The sequence below is a fragment of the Pteropus alecto genome, unplaced genomic scaffold (assembly GCF_000325575.1).
Source record: "Pteropus alecto unplaced genomic scaffold, ASM32557v1 scaffold14, whole genome shotgun sequence".
In the NCBI taxonomy this organism is placed as follows: domain Eukaryota; kingdom Metazoa; phylum Chordata; class Mammalia; order Chiroptera; family Pteropodidae; genus Pteropus; species Pteropus alecto.
In genome coordinates, this window is record NW_006436810.1 from 11,727,594 (window position 1) to 11,744,205 (window position 16,612).

The 16,612-nt window shown below is 34.1% G+C and overlaps 1 protein-coding gene across 1 annotated transcript in view; it reads right to left on the bottom strand.

Moving 5' to 3' along the window:
• Positions 1-3,931: 3,931 nt before the first annotated feature.
• The window catches only part of CDH19 (cadherin 19), a 40,362-nt gene continuing 27,681 nt past the window's right edge, over positions 3,932-16,612 (bottom strand). The window contains exons 8-11 of the mRNA XM_006913729.1: positions 14,851-14,972; positions 8,575-8,692; positions 6,967-7,218; positions 3,932-4,419 (exon numbers count right to left, since the gene is read on the bottom strand). Of these exons, the coding sequence (XP_006913791.1) occupies positions 3,932-4,419; positions 6,967-7,218; positions 8,575-8,692; positions 14,851-14,972 (980 nt within the window). The remainder of the gene's footprint in view (positions 4,420-6,966; positions 7,219-8,574; positions 8,693-14,850; positions 14,973-16,612) is intronic.

The following is a 16,612-nucleotide window of genomic DNA, read 5'->3' on the forward strand; positions in this document are numbered from 1 at the left end:
TCCCTCGCATTTCAGACCAGTCAGCCTCCCATCCTCAGATCCAGGGACAAAGGCGGCAACAGATTCTAACGGGTCCCAAGGACAGACTTTGTGATTCATATGTTAGTCATGTGTGTATTTCAGTTATGTCCATCCTGTCTATCATCTATTATTTATCTATTGAGAAAAATGGTGATTTCCCTTTTTTTCAATAGATAAATCACCATTTTTCTCAATAGATAAATAATAGATGACAGACAGGATGGACATAACTGAAACTATAAAAAGCCACATATTGCTTTCCCCCATTGACCTCTCAAATTAGTCCCAGCCTTTAATGCATTTGATGTTTAATGTCCTCTTATATCACATAGAAGAACATGAAGCTTACTTTGCGTGTTCTGAGTGGCCCTCTAAGCTTAACAGTGCATTGGTTATCACGTGGTACGCTGAAAGCAGCGGAGTCCTCACACATGGAACACGTTTTCATGTTCGTCACACTTGCTGGGCACTTACGAAACTTTCTACCTCGATCATCAAAGGACCCGTTCTGACTGACTAGTATAACATCGTTATCTTTTTTTATTCCAGGTATAATATCAATAAGTCCGAACAAGCTAAAAAGCCGAACTTTTTAATTTCTAGAAATATTTTGAAAAATCTTCACTCAAAAGCTACCCAGTGCTAACCTATTCTGAAAACTAAATAACACCAGATTCATAGTCAACAAAAGTCAATATGGCTTCTATATATGATGAAGTATTGATTGAGATTTACTATTACATTCATTTAAGAAATATTTATTGGTCACTTACTGTGTGCTAGAAACAATTTTAGACAAGAACAAATAAACAGACCATTCCTTGCCCACTTAGGGTTTCCATTCCAATAAGGGATTAAGACAATAAAAAGAAAAGTGTATGTAATGTAATAATTCCAGGTGGCTAAGTGATTCAGGGAAAAGCAAGGCAGGGCAAGAGCCACAGGGGGGACGATGACCAGGTACACTCTTCTGAGGAAACCATAGGTGATCACAGACCTGAATGGAATGAGGGAATGAACAACAGAAATCTTTGGAGGAAGATTGTTTGAGGCTTAGAAGATGCCCCTGGAAGGGCTGAGAGGCTACAGACATATGCAGGGACAGGATAATACATGCCTTTATGTGTCAGGTCAGGACACCGATATATATTTCAAACGTGCCGTGAACCTGTTGGGATCACTCGGTGCAAGAAAAGCACGGGGTCTGCGTGTCCCAGCAGAGTGACAGCGGCCATTCTGATGCCGCCACCTCTTCCTGTGCCCTCGCGTTTGTCAGGCACTGCTCATGCTGCTCGTTTTTACTTACTGCTCAGAACAATCATGTGAAACAGGGAGATGGGGCCTCATTTCCCAGAAAATTGCACACTTGGATCCAGAAAGGTTAGGCAGCTTGACAAAATTCACACTGTTATTTAGGTAAAAGTGGGCTAATTCAGACTCAGACCTGTGAGGCTCAAGCAGGTGCACTGTGGGAACAGCTATTATTATCATTAGGGTTTTAGGTACATACCTGTTGTGACCATTAGTTATTAAGACACATGTAGAAGCCTGTTGGTTAACTAATAGCGATGCTTAAGTGCTTCAGGAGTTAATGTGAAGCTGTGCTATTTTCATAAATATCTGCATTGACTGTGCCTTTATTAATTTTACAAAAATCAGATCTTAATGCCATGTCTTTACTGTAAGACACAGCTGTGTTCTTGCAACATCCATGTGACTAAAAAAAGGTTAACATAGTTATCAAAATATTACCAGGTATAATTTCTAGGATATTGCAGCTTCTGTAGTAGACTTATATAGCATTTTAAGATATAGTTTAAAAAGCCACTATTCAGATTAGCCGAAATGCAACCTTATATGCTCTTCTCCCATGTATCCTATGATGGACAGTTATTGTTAACTAAATCAGTATTTTAACACATCTGCTTAATGCCAATGGACACAAATATTAAACCCCATCGATGGGTATATTGCATCAATGTGCATGTTTATAAGGTGCTCATGCAAATTGCAAAGTTGTTTATGAGGTTTTCATCCATGATAGACCCTTCTGTGTCCCCAGAACACCCTATTTTTTTTTCTAACCTGTTTTCCATGGATTTTTTGACCAAATATTACATTGCATTATTTTTAAATTCAGGGGAAAAATCTTTAATGGAATAATTCATAAAAATTTTCCTAACTATACTCTTTCAATTTTTATGTTAATAATATCATAGAAATATAAATGTTCTCTCAACTCACGGATTTTTATTTTACTTACAAGTTTTAACTCTTTTAAAATTTTCTTTTGTTTAGTATTTTTACTCTTCCCTAAAGAAATAATGATATGAGTGCATCAGGATTTACTACAGTTTATGTTCGCTCATCTACTTTTAATATCTTCCCAAATTGTATTTCAAATCTGATTTTCTCAGGCTGTTGTAAATTGATGACATCTGTGTCGTCAAAATAATGGTACTGGTGAAAAAACTCTTTCATTACATGGTATGGATGTTTACATTTCAAAGTACAGAGAGAAAATATAGTAGTCATTCAACATCTCTAACTTGAGCTCAAAATTATTCAAAATATTTGATTTAAATATATAAGGCCACTTTAGATCAGCTCACTTTCACATGCTATTAATAAAAAATGAACATATAAATCAATTTTTAGGACACTGCACTTTCATTCTGTTCAAATTATGAATTTGGAATTCCACCTTGATTGGAATAGAATAAGGATCTCTCTTAAAATTTTGACTAAAATTAAAGTGTTTTATCTTATTATCTAATGTTACCATAAAGCTTTATGTCCAGCAGCTTAGCACTCTCTCTTCACAATGTACAATAAAAGTAACTACTGCACCTAATTTCATATTCCATAATAAAAAAAGACACTGGAGAATACGTTACATCCTAAGCTCTTAATAAAAAAAGAAATGCTGAGAATTTTATCATTTTTTATCCTATGCATGGTAAGAGTCAGTGCAGCTGATCATAATATTTAGAATGAATATTAATTCAACTTTGAATCTAGTACACCTTTCAATTACCTCTATCATTTTTAGTAGCAATAAAAATTTACTTTTTTTCGCACTTTCTACCATCTTTATAAAGTTTAATTTAATGATGAATAAATATTGATATATATTTTGCAATTGTATTGTGACATGATAAAGATGTATTTTGGTCACACGTGAAAACAATTTATGAAAAATTCCTAAACATGTTTTATGCCCCTTTTCAAAACAAGGCTGTAATATCAACAATAATACAAATTTATACTATATCTTTGATTAATTAACCTATGCCAATTACCCATCTAAATTTGAAATCATTTTTAAAGTACGGTCATGACAAAATTTTAAAACGTCAATGTGAAATGAACCAAATATCCTAGTAAGAAATTTGCTTATTCATGTAAACTAAAAAATGTTTTCAAGTTTTATATAATTACCCAGATTCCCCTACGTGTTGAAATTTATCTCTCTAGTATCAGGAGCTCACCGCACATAAAATCTTTACTCTTAATTGGTAAAGTTTAATAAATGCAGAAATGAAATAATACTAAGATACTCTAGGTTCAGTGTCTTTCTCACATTAAATATTCACAAATGTTGAGAATTCGTATTAAACAGCATGGGAAGAAATGCTGGAAGCATCCGTCGGTGGCATGCTCACGCTGGCTTGCCCTGGCACGGGAGAGCTGATCGTTCCCTCCTCTTCCCCTGTGTGCACGCAGTGACAACATGTAGGTAGGCCGAAATGACCATGGGGTATTCACTCCAAGGAAATCAGAAAACACTGCGGACTGGTCTTTTTCTTTTTTCTTGTCCCAGAGAACTGAAGCACGCAACTCTTTAACAAGAGACGACCAGTTTGCCTCCAAACACATTAGCATCTTTTAAATTTTAAATAAAAAAGCCCTAATTATTAGGCTGCATAGCAGAACCAAACATGCATGCTAATCTCTTAAAGCGAGGTCCCAGTTCATTAAGGTAATCGTAATTTTCATCCTGATCAGAGAGTGCTGAGCCGATGGAGCTCAGGGATCCAGCCAACGACCCAGTTCCCTCAAAAGCGTAGGTCTGGAGAGAGTCAAAAGGAGGGGCGCAAGGGTCAGTGTTGGCTTCTTCGAGCTTTTCCAGAATGAATTTCCTGAATATGGCGCTGTCGGGGCCCACCTGCAGGGACTGGCGGTACAGGCTCCTCACCTGGGCGGCGCGTTTCCGAGACCTGGGCGCCCGCAGGACGGTGCTGCTCCTCAGCGTTCCCATGTCAAAGGCCTCCGTGTCTGCCTCGCCTCCCCCTTCCTCGTCGTATCTGAAGATATTCTCTCCGAAATCTTCACCTTTCTCAGGAAATAGGGTCTGCTTTCTTTGTTGTTTCAGAATCAGGATCAGAAAAATAAACCCTGACAAAGAAAGCATATCAGAATATTAACACATCGATATATAATATGATTAATGATAGAAGAGAACAGAACGTAATATAAATATCATGTAATACAATATATAATGTATTGCTAAATAGTATATTATTTCTAATAAACTTGACAATTCTTGTTTTCGTTATGAACTCAAAACATAAGCTGGGATTTTATGATTCTAAGACAAAGATATATTTGCTGTTGAAAGTTTACAAAAGGGGCTCACAGAATGACATAGGGAAACATATAACAATCATTCCGGTTCGTGATTTAGGGTAGAAAAACAAAAATATAGTGAAATATTTTTGATGATCAATTTAAGACTTAAAATTTTATTTTTTTCTTATATATTGGAAATAGAACAAAGCAGAATAAGGGAACGTTTTCCAATCTATATGCATTCGTCAATTTAGTAATTAATGATACAAGTTAATAGAAGTTAAGCATAATGGACCAGTCCGATAGTCCCCATTGAGGAAAATTCTGTGTCATAATTATTTCCAAAGTTAATATTTATAAACTACACAGTGTGTGCCAGGCATTTTTCTAAAAGCTTCACATGTATTCATTGATTTAATTGTTATGATACCCATATATTATTATTATTCCTTATTAAAAATGGGGAAACTGAAGTACAGAGGTGTTAAATCACATGCCCAGAGCCACACAGTGAGGAAACAGAAAGCTGCCATTCAAAATTAGACAGTTGGTCCAGAATCTGCACTCCGTGAAAATACGTTACTTTCTGAAATTCTAAGCTATCAAGTTTTTAAATCACAGCATTGGTATTTCCACACTCAATGTTAACATCAAATAGAAGCAGGTAATGTTAACATCAAGTAGAAGCTGGACAATTGCACAACACTTTATTTTTACTTTAAAGTGTGATTGTGTGTGTGTGTGCACATGTGTGTGTGTCAAGGATAGTTAACTCTTACTCAACCTTGGATCTTAAGTGGCTGTTCAGAATTTCATATATAGGACTCAAACCAAACTTGGACAATATCATTAGTATTATCACAAAGATAAACATATTAGGCGATATTTTATATAAAACTTACATTTAAAATACCGAAAAGTGCTCTGGAATTAAATAAAGTCATCATGTTTAAATTCAGGTACTGTACTTTAAAAGTCATCTGAGATACATGGTTGAAACGGAAAGGGATCTAATAAATAATTTCTAAATCTATGAACTGGAGAGAACATACATGAAATTTTCAAAGGAAACTACTGGCTATTGGCTGACCTCACTCCCCCGCCCCAAATGTAATGCGTCCCTTCACTGTGGGGCTGCTTGTGATCTACTTGCAGGTTTTGAGGGCTTGGTTTAGGCCTAAACCCGTGAGTAACTAAGTACTTGCCATCCCCTCAACCCTACACTGTTTTAACTGCTTCTTGATCCTGGTATCTAGCTATGTATCTCTAAATTCAGTTTTATCATCAAAGATATTAAAAATCACTTAAAAAACTGAAGCTTGGTATAAAAGAATGGTCACGTTGGGTGGTAACAGAGGAATGCATGGGTTTTGAAGCTTTGGGAAAGACGAGGAGAGTGAAGGTGAAGGCAAACGAAGTCTTGAAACAAACTGTACGCCAGTCAGAGCAGTGAGTTGGGATCCCAGAAACAACAGCTGATAGAATCACTCTCAACACTGAATAAAGTCGTGTCAGGTTTAATATAAAGCTATGAGGTGAGCGAGAGAAGGGTTTAGATTATAGATACTGGTAGGTTAAAGGAAAGAAAAAGGTTATGCTAGGTGAATCATCTGTCATCTCATAAGCCCAACTAACTACATGAAACACTTGGGGTTCATTCACCTCATCTGTAAAATGAGTATACCCTTATTTTCTTGTGAAAATGATAACAACGGTAATAAACAAACAAAAAATACTGGAGTTAATTGACTGAGATTTCTTTTGTGTTTAGAACTCTGATGAAGTAAAACCCTCTTTGACATTCCTCCATGCTAATATTTACTCTTTTTAATGCTCCAAAGGCCCTAGTGAGTTGCAGAGTAAGGTTGAACAGCGATGTGTTATGAAACCTCAGCACATCATTTACTAGCTGCATGGCCCTTTGTAAAGCACATAACTCTGAGTTTCACAGGTGATAATAGTTACTATTTTATAAGGTTATTGTGAGGATCATATTGCATAACAGAGAAAAGCACTTAAGGCACTCTCCTGGAGTGTAATAAGCACTCAACATAAGCGTGCCATTATTATTACTAATTTTTATATAACTCTATATGTTCCAATAAATATGTGTAAAAACATTCCTAAACATATGTACACACACACTCATATAATCATAACATTCAAGGATCCTTGATTTTCAGCTTGAAATGCGTAAATGCATATTCACTATTTTTTTTAATATGCTTGATTTAAGAATTGTAATGCATTCGAAAGAGCAATTAAACACACATACACACACACACACACACACACACAAAGCCACCTTATACTACTATAATGGAATTCACTGTTTTCTATAAATAAAGATATGTTCAGTTCAGCATTACTTACCAAATATTATCACAATACACATCAGAACAGCGATTATGACCTTTGTCTTGAGTCCCATGGAAAGCATGAACTCCTTATTACTGCAGGTCTGTGCACTGCCATGGTCATCACAGTCACAGACGTGGATGGTAAGGGTGTTTGTACTTGTAAGCGACGGGATCCCATTGTCAGCAATTAAGATGGATATGTAGAGGACAGGCTCTTCTTGAAGGCTAAAACCATTTCTATTAGTCAAAATTACAGCTGTGTTATCTAAAACAAAAATCCATGTGCATCATTTTTTTCAACAATATGAAATAAATTCATACCAGGCATTTGTACTAGAGGCAATAGTATAGAGATATCTATAGAACTTTTTTCAGTATAATTTCTTGTGCCTCAGATCTGCATTTTCTTTTTCTTTTTTCTTTTTGCTTTGTATTTCCATTCCCCAAAATACTTTCTGTAGAAATCAGACAAACTTGAGAAGAAACTAACTATAAAATGCAAACAAATGGAAGTCTTTTGAAATGTATGCCTACTTATGACTTTTTCCAAATCATTTTTTAAAAACAAATTCTCCACCTTGTTCTTAAAGTCTATAAAACTCTTTTGATTTAAGTTACTAGACAGATTCAAGAGGGGTGAGAGTTTTTATATTTTTTAACATATAGTCTATTTAGGACCATAAACGTTAAACCAAATCAATTATTTTCTTTGCTTTAATATGTTTATTTTGCCTCGGTACCTTATTTTATATGAATGTGAATAAAACTAATCTACATCTTATTTCTTATATTGATATTTGAGTTTTTATCATGAGTTTCTCTGGTTTCCCTTCACTGGGGAATTTGACAGGGAGAAAGGGGACATGACATGTCTGTACGTCTTCTCCCAACAAAGAATCTCCTTCTGAACAAAGCTTCGACTCGGTTGTCAGGAAGGACAGCTGCAGGTCTTAGGTTACAGAACCTAATGGTGATTCATATCTTTGGAACATAAAGAAAATTAAAACTGAAATCCACATGATGATAAAAATAATTTACTGAAGGAAAAGAAAAAGAACAGAGTGGCTTTCTATAAAGCTAATTCACTTCTATGTGGAAGGAAAAGAAATTCTGTCTCTCCAGAAGAAATCTTTTGGAACATTTTGTCCTTAGGTTGATATAATCATTCATTTTGAAGGGAAAAAAAGAATAATATTAAAGCAATTTCATATATTTATACCCATAATTAATGACTCCACATATCTTGGAATCAATCAAGGTTACGTGACTACAACTTAAGCATATATCATTTTCTTCCCCTTAGATTGAAGTCTGAGTTACATGACATAAAAGGAACCGTTATTATCAGAACTGCAATTATATCTGCAGGGTCACCGAGACTTCACAAGGACTTATAGCCATTGATTACTTGAAAAAGTGCTTCTAACTTTAACAAATCCTATACACAATGGGGCTGGTCTTTTCAGTTCTTGACTTTGGTTTTTGTTTCCCATTTTCATTCCCACTTCTTGCTCTATACCTCAACATTATTATGTTGCAGGAACAGCATAAAAAGCCATAATATAAGTTCCCTTAAATCAACCACGATACTAGGATAATGGATCAAAGTAAATGGAGTTACCTCGATTGTCTATGATTGTAAAACTAGAGTTCTTCGAGTCTTCCACAGATAAATTGAAGTAAAAATGGTGATCTTCTATGGAGTCATCTCTGTCCACTGCACTGATGGTCTGAATTATCTAGAAAAAAAATACAGAAAAAGGTTTTTGTTTCGATTTAAGAAAATGATCACTGCTCTTACTATTATATTCTTCTTCTTATTTTTTATAATTAAAATTGCTTTACCAAAACCTTTATGGACATTGCAGAGGATGACTATTAAAACTGATGGAAATATTAACATATTTTCTCAGGTTAGAAATATCTTTACTTGCCCCTTTCAAAAGAATGTTTTAATATTACATAATAATGTTTTGTGAGTGGACCAGATGGTTTCCATAAGCTAAGTTTGTTAGAAGTTCTCATAGCACTGCTGTTGTATATCAAGACTCCCTCCCATCCTTCCTAACTAAATGTCTCTCTTCTTTCTTTCCTTCTCCCTTCCTTACCTGAATGCCAGACATAATGGTTTACTGAAATTGTATATTTCCTGCTTATATTGAGAGAATAACTATAGAAAAGTTATTGTCTTCCTGAAGTATTTGCTTAAGTAGTGAGTTTTTAAATTTAAGGAAATAATACATTGAAAGCTTAGGGGCAATGTACATAATTTCCTTCGAGCCATAAAGATTATAGGAAAAATATTCCACATCGAATAAGTTCCTTCCTCTATCTCAAATCATAAAAAAGTGAAGTAATTCAGTTATAAACAAATTAGTTCTCAATTAATTCTCTTCTTTAAAGATAGGAATGTGTCAGTCAAATAGTTCATTATCGTCAAAAAAGAGATACGCTGTCAAGACCTCATAGTGAGATGGTGATTAATTCTGGAAATTAAAGTAAATTGATTATGCAAGTTATTGTTGTGAATTTTCTAGAATTAAAGAGCTTTTAACAATGTGTCAAACAAAAACTATCCTTAGTTGCAAGATGACATACCTAAAATTTATGTTACACTTCAAAGAATAGCTATCTCTCTATGTGCATAAAGAGCCCATGAAACTCATGCAGTTTACATATTATTATTTCTCTAAATAAATTTATCTTTATCTTTATAACATATTCCTAATTAAATTATAGTCATATAGCATTAATTAAATAAACTAATGAGAAAAATATTTTTTCATTCAATCCATGCCAACAATAAGTGAGTATTGTCCCAGCACAATGATTTTCTTCTCATTACCACAAAATTCTGTAGCCAGGGTGAGGGCAGGGGCTTGCAAGTTTGATACTCTGAGTCCCAGCTTCACCACTTACTAGTTTTCTAAGCTTAAAAAGTGGAGATACTAATACTCAACTTTTAGGATTATGTGTTCATTGTCAAAGGGCTTGTCGACACTCACTCCATGTCTGCTATGTGTTCTCTTCATGAAAATATCGTCATGATCCGTTTTCAAGGGATGATGTCCTGACTATTGTTAGTAATCTCATTAAAGGTATAATTGTTCTATTAAAATTAAAAGCAAATTGTAACAATTCATCTTTATCTTGTTGATGTACGCAGTTTTGATCTTTTAAACAAGGGATAGTTTTATCTTATCACCTGACTTTGTTTTAAACACATGCATCTGACTAAATGTTGAAAACGTCTCCCTTTCATGAACGAAGGCTTAAGAACACTAGAGTGTGACTTTGTATATATTTTTAAATATGTTTAATTAACCAAACGATTCTATACGTGTACATAGGTAAATTGAAAGAGTTTCAACACTGTCCCCTTTTCAATGAGCCTACTGTCACTTATATTTGTTTTGTAAATTGGGTTTCCATATGGTTTATTGGGTTCCACCACTTTACAGAACTAGGAAGTTACTGACGTAGTAGAATCAGTTAATTATTTTACTGAAGTATGAAGGGAAGAAATATAGTCATTTCTTTCTATCAATTCCTTTGCACAATGGCTTTTTTCCTAAAAAAAATAAAGAGGCCCAGGGCCAGCTTACTAAAATGTCCTTCTCAGATTAATCATCCTGATTAAAAAATGTAAGTCTATATTCATTTCTTCACAAACTATAGTTAGGGCCTTTATTAAACGCACATTTTTTTTTTTTTTGATAGCTTGTCAATGAAGCAGATTGTCACACACTGATTTGGAGCAAACAACATATTTGAATTTGTTTCCCAACCTATATACCAGATATCAATGAAATAATTTTTAATAAGGTTCTAAACTATAAATTGAATAATAAACTAGAAATCGATATACAGGTATTGAGTATTAATTGACTTAAAGTATCAATTGCTTGAAATGTGCTTAATAAACAATTTCCTTCAATACAAAAATGTTAAAGAGAAAGTGGGAGTTGTAGTAAACAAATATATGAAAGGATTTTTGTAAAATCTCACCTAAATTGCTTGCTTATCTAGTTATTCTAGGTATTTGCACCTTGCATCGAGATGTAGATGCAAATTCTCTCTCTCACTGTCAAGAAATCATTGTCCACAAATATGAACAAGACCATCACTGTTTATACCACTGCACTGAGACTTGTTTTGACAAAATAAATTTATAAGATTCAGAACTTTGTTGAATAGCTGTCCAAAATGGCAAAGTACTAGTTAATAAAATAATAGCATTAGAGCTAACCACCACCACCACAACAAATCTAACCTATAGTCTGTTTTCTTTCTTTGATTAGCATATTATTAGGAGAAAAATGTTGAGATGCTCATAATATTCTACTATTTTGATCCTGGAATAAAGGCAGAGATACTCTATGTTTCCTAAAAAAAAAACTTTTGATAAAATTATATTACATTTATTTAAAGCCATAGATATTGTAATGTTTTTTCATTAACTGTACAAATCTACCCATATGCAGTTAAAAATTATACATTCTTAGATTTTTATCTCAATATATATCCTGATTTTCTTTTGTTAAATTAATTTAAAAAATATGGTTAATAGAAATTCATATGTCGTCATATAAATAAAAAGATTAAATTATAAAAATATCTGATTAATATCCCAAATGTATCAATTTAACAAATATCTTATTGGCACTTAGAATATGCCAAGTCATCTCAGGCCCCAGGTGTCCAATGATGCCCGGGGCCAACAGCGTCTCTGTCATCACTCTGTCATTACATTCTGGTGGGGTAGAGGGACAAGCAGAATTGCGAACTTAAAGAGTATTGAGAAGGCATATCATACCTACAGAACAAAAGCATGTCATAAAACGCCTAACGTACATAACGACTGAAATAAACTTTGGGGGTTAGAGGACTTGGCATTTAAACTGAAATGAGCAGATGATACCACAGGGGTGAACCGTGACTAACTACATAACCGGTGTTCCAGGCGTATCACAGAGTTCAGACTACATACTGAGGGCCACTCACAAGTGCTAAATTGGAAAAGACATGAGCATTTTATTTTTATTTAGGATTTATTTAGGATTGCGATGATCCCAAATCAGTAGAAAAGATCCAGATTTGAGAATGCTCATTCTGGAAACACTCAGTGTGGATCCGCAAATAGACAACCTACTTAGCAAGTTGTTTCCATGATCCAGGGAGCAACTGGTTAGCAATCAACACTCCCTGATGTAATACACAAAAAGACAACAACACTCACAGTTACAGGCTCTTAATTATTTTAAATGAAAATTAAATTTATATGAAAATTGCCAAAGTGTTTACATAAACTGAAGATGGTACTGTGTGCTTCCACAGGGAGATACAGCTTTGTGGGTCCCAAAGTTTCCTAAGTGTTCGCTGATATAATCGAAATAAGGTCTTTTTTACCATTTCCAAGAGGGCACACATGTTCTTCTGACCACTGCCTCTCCAGTAAAATCTGAATGTCATAGAAACTGTCTACGGGCCCACCGACTTACCTAGAAAAAGACCACTGATCAACAACAACGGGGCACCCCTTCACGTCAGCTGTGAGACTGGATAAGGCAAAGTCTGATTTTATAGAAACATCCCTTAGCAGGGCTAAGCTTCACTCCAGAAGAGATGTTAGGTTCCTGCTGTCTTGGAAAGAGTTAGGATAGAGTAAGATGGACAGATCACATAGATAGTTAGGAGCTAGAATCAACAGAGCTTAATAACTGGTTAGATATGGAGAATATAAGACTAGAATGAATTCAGGCTGATGCCCACATGTCTTTCTTGCACCACTTGGTGAGTTACAGTAATTTTGCTGAGGATACTGAAAAAAAAATAAAAAGGAAGGCTTAGAAGCAAATTTGGTGTAACCATGGGACATATGAGTCAACATTTTCTCTAGTTAGTTGGACATGTAACCTAAAATAAGGGAATGAACTGGCATAAAGATCTATGAACTTTGAGACATAGAGGAGGATGAAAGCAGAAAGAGTGAGTTTGAAAAAAATAACAGGGACAGGACACAAGAGGGAAAGGAAGGTGAGAAGCCAACCAGATTACAATGTGGGCTCAAGAGACATTTTGGCAAGAGAATATTTTTACATGGAAACAATGCAAATGTCTTTACATTAGACCAAATATTGGTATGAAAGAATCTAAAAATCACCAATATTACACTTCAATTCTGGAAAAAGGTATTTGGCATCAGTCAAGAAAACAGAAATTATTAAGTTGAAAAATGATACATATTTCTACCAAACAGGAAAGGCAAATAGCTGTAATGTCAGCTCATTTATTATATCCATATTTTGCAAACCACTGAAAACTTCTCTCCCTCTTTTCTTCCTGCCCTGTCATTTATACATTAAGAACAAAAACTGAAACCTCTGTTTACCCATATAAGTCATTAAGAACATGTCTGGTTTCCTCCAGAATAAAATGCAACTATTCTGGCATTTTGATTTTCTATAATGAAGGTATTGTCTAACCAAAGCAAATACATTCTTAACTTGTTATTTTGTCCAGCTATTTGAGCCTGTGGGAAATTAGACAACAATAATCTCTATGGCATGAGAAAATACATAAAATATTTCCTTAATGATTTTTAATTTATTACATGTGAAAAATCATAATATTTTGAATGTATTGTTTCAGATAAACATGGAAAAATGATTCCATGTTTCTTTTTTACGTTTTTAGAAACTTTAATCGTGGTAATAGCACTTAACAGATCTATGCTCTTAAATTTTTAAGTGTAAGATTCAGCATTGTTATGTGTGAGCACAACGCTACAACAGGTCTCTATACTTGTCTTACTTGATAGAAATGTTATTCCTGTCGAATTAGCAACCCCATTTTTATTATGTTTTAAATGTGGCTTCAAGGAAATTTTAGATTTTATCAATTTATTTGGCAGCGCTGTACTAGATAGTTTATCCTCTTAAGTAAATTTCCTTCTTTTCAGGAACTTTATTTCATATGTATTTTATATATCGTTGTACTGACCTAAGCTTCAAAACACCATGAAATGATAGTGTAAAAGAATTTCTTTCTCATTATTGTTTTAAAGTTAAGATACCACATCTTTCAGCATTGAGACTTTGACAATAGATTTAGGTACTACTTATACCATTTATTTATTGTCTGTTTCAACTTGTTTTATATGTAACTCAGAATTTAAGTTTAAATTTGTCAAAGGGCTTTAATTTTGTCAAAGTTCATGCATATCTATACATTATTTGTATATCGATGTGTCAAAAATAGTAATGGCTTTTAAAATACTTTAAAATGTTTTCTAAACTCCTAAACATACTTTTTGGGGTTATCAACTTTTAATACTTTTAGAAATTGCTTTTAATTACAATTTATATATGATGTTTATAGTCATACGCTGAACAGTTTTTTTCTGTTTGAGTTTATGTGTGCAGGTGTTTAATTTTGGCATTTTTTTCCTAGGAGTCATTTGAAAAAGAATAATGCCACTTTTGCTCTACAATTCTTATCTAAGGATTTAGTAAAGAAAAATACTAATAAATAAGCAAATAGGTAGAACTGGCCTGTTAAAAGTAATCTTGTTATAGTAACAGTATAGTTATAAGTAGTGTCATGCATACAAGTCATTCACAAGGGGCCCATTTCCTTGTGAAGAGATTCTGAATGAACTGTAAGGTGTCTGTGTACACTTGACACCGCACAGAAACAACCCTGCCAATGTGTATGGACATGTTATTTTTCAAAAGAAATTTAAGTTATATAGAACTCGCAACAAAAAAAGCATGTAATTAATAGAGTTAATAAAATTTATTTTTATCATTTAAAAATAGGAGGACTACATAGCAAAAGTTATTATAAATAATATATGGCATTGTTTAGATGTCAGCAATATATTATGAGTTCTTACCTGCCCAGAGTCTGCATTTTCACAAACGTAAGTCTCATAATAGTCAGAGAACTCAGGAGCGTGGTCATTGATATCGAGAACTTGTACATACACAGGAACTGAAGAAATCTGCTGTGCATTGTCTGCAAATTGAATAAACAGAATAAAAATAATGAATGTTAGTGCTGTCTTTCGGGGGAGTTCATAGAAACTGCGTAGAGGCTATGTGATATATTTTTATTTTACTTGAATAAAAGCTATCTGAGGACAGGATCTCTATATAATTATTTTATTTATCAACAATACATCCTAGAAAAAAAATGTTCTCCACACATTTGATTCAACCAATATTTATCAACTGCCTTGTACCTGGTATAGACTGGATGAGTTGATGAGGAAAAAGGTAAAGTAAGTCATTAGGTACACAAGACCGTTCTAAATCTAGGAACTATTGAACGTATTTGCATTAATTCATCTAAATCTGATGAAGATGTGTATTATTATCCTCCTCAACTTTACTGATAAACACACTAACAAATGATTTAGTTTAATCAATTACGGTTAAATGATTTGCCTGAGGTCACGGCTAAAGTAGAAAAGGCAGTTAAGATGCCAGCAGTAAGCACTCTTAATGACAGCATTATTCAGTGTAGTTTTTAAAAACAAAAATGGACTTGGAATAATGATCTAAATACATTTTAAAATAAAATAATTATATTAAACTCTAAGTGAAGTTTATAGATAGATAGTGAGAGACAGAGAGAGAGAGACAGAGAGAGAGAGAGAGAGTGAGTGAGTTGGGAGGATTTTCTTAAGTGGATAAAGAAATACAGAAACCATGAAGGAAAGGGAAGAAGACATGGATAAATACATTTTTTAAATGGCAAAACAATATGTACAAAGAGCCAAAACAACAACAAAACAACAGTGATCTGGAAAAATGTTTGCATCGCAGGATGAAATATTAAGTTTTAATTTCAAATCCTGAAAATTGATATGAAAAACACAATTCAATGGAAATATTCACAAACTAGAAATTCACAGATGAGAAAATTCAAATAATTCATACCAGGTCTTCTTAACCTCACCACGACTGCTATTTTGGATGAGATAAGTCCTTGTTTCGGGGGGTCGTCTACGCATTGTAGGGTGTGTAGGCCACTACTAACTAAATACCAGAAGCAATCTTCACTCTGGTTGTGAGAATTTGTCTCAGCTGTGGGCAGTTTGTCTCAGCTGTGGGCAGTTTTGCCTCCTAGACATGGTCAGATGTCCTAGGAGGCAAAACCGCCCACAGCTGAGACAAACTGCTGTATCATAATATTCACAAAGGCTGTAGCTCACTGGAAATGAGAATGATGATTTAGTCCATGTGATCTGTGTGACATAAAAAACAGAGCCAGCGATGGCGGAGTGCTAAAAAAGAATGGGGACGTAAATCTTTCCTAGAACCTAATCTGGCAATAGATAGTAAAAATTAACTTACACATATCTTTGACCCAGTAATTAGCTTGGGAAATCTATGCTTTGGTCCAAGGCACCAGTATGTAAGAGTATGTGATTCAACTTCTTTATTCCAGAATTATCTGCATCACATCCAAATAACTGGAAATGACCCAAATACGTATCAAAAGAGAACTGGGAAAATAAATTACAACCATACTATGAAATTTTGCATGCTTATTAAAAATAAATGAGTCAGTGTAACAGATGTATTAATATCATGAGCTTTAAAAATAGATTTTAATCTTGGTTCTCAATTTGAGAAAAATGCTTAAAAACT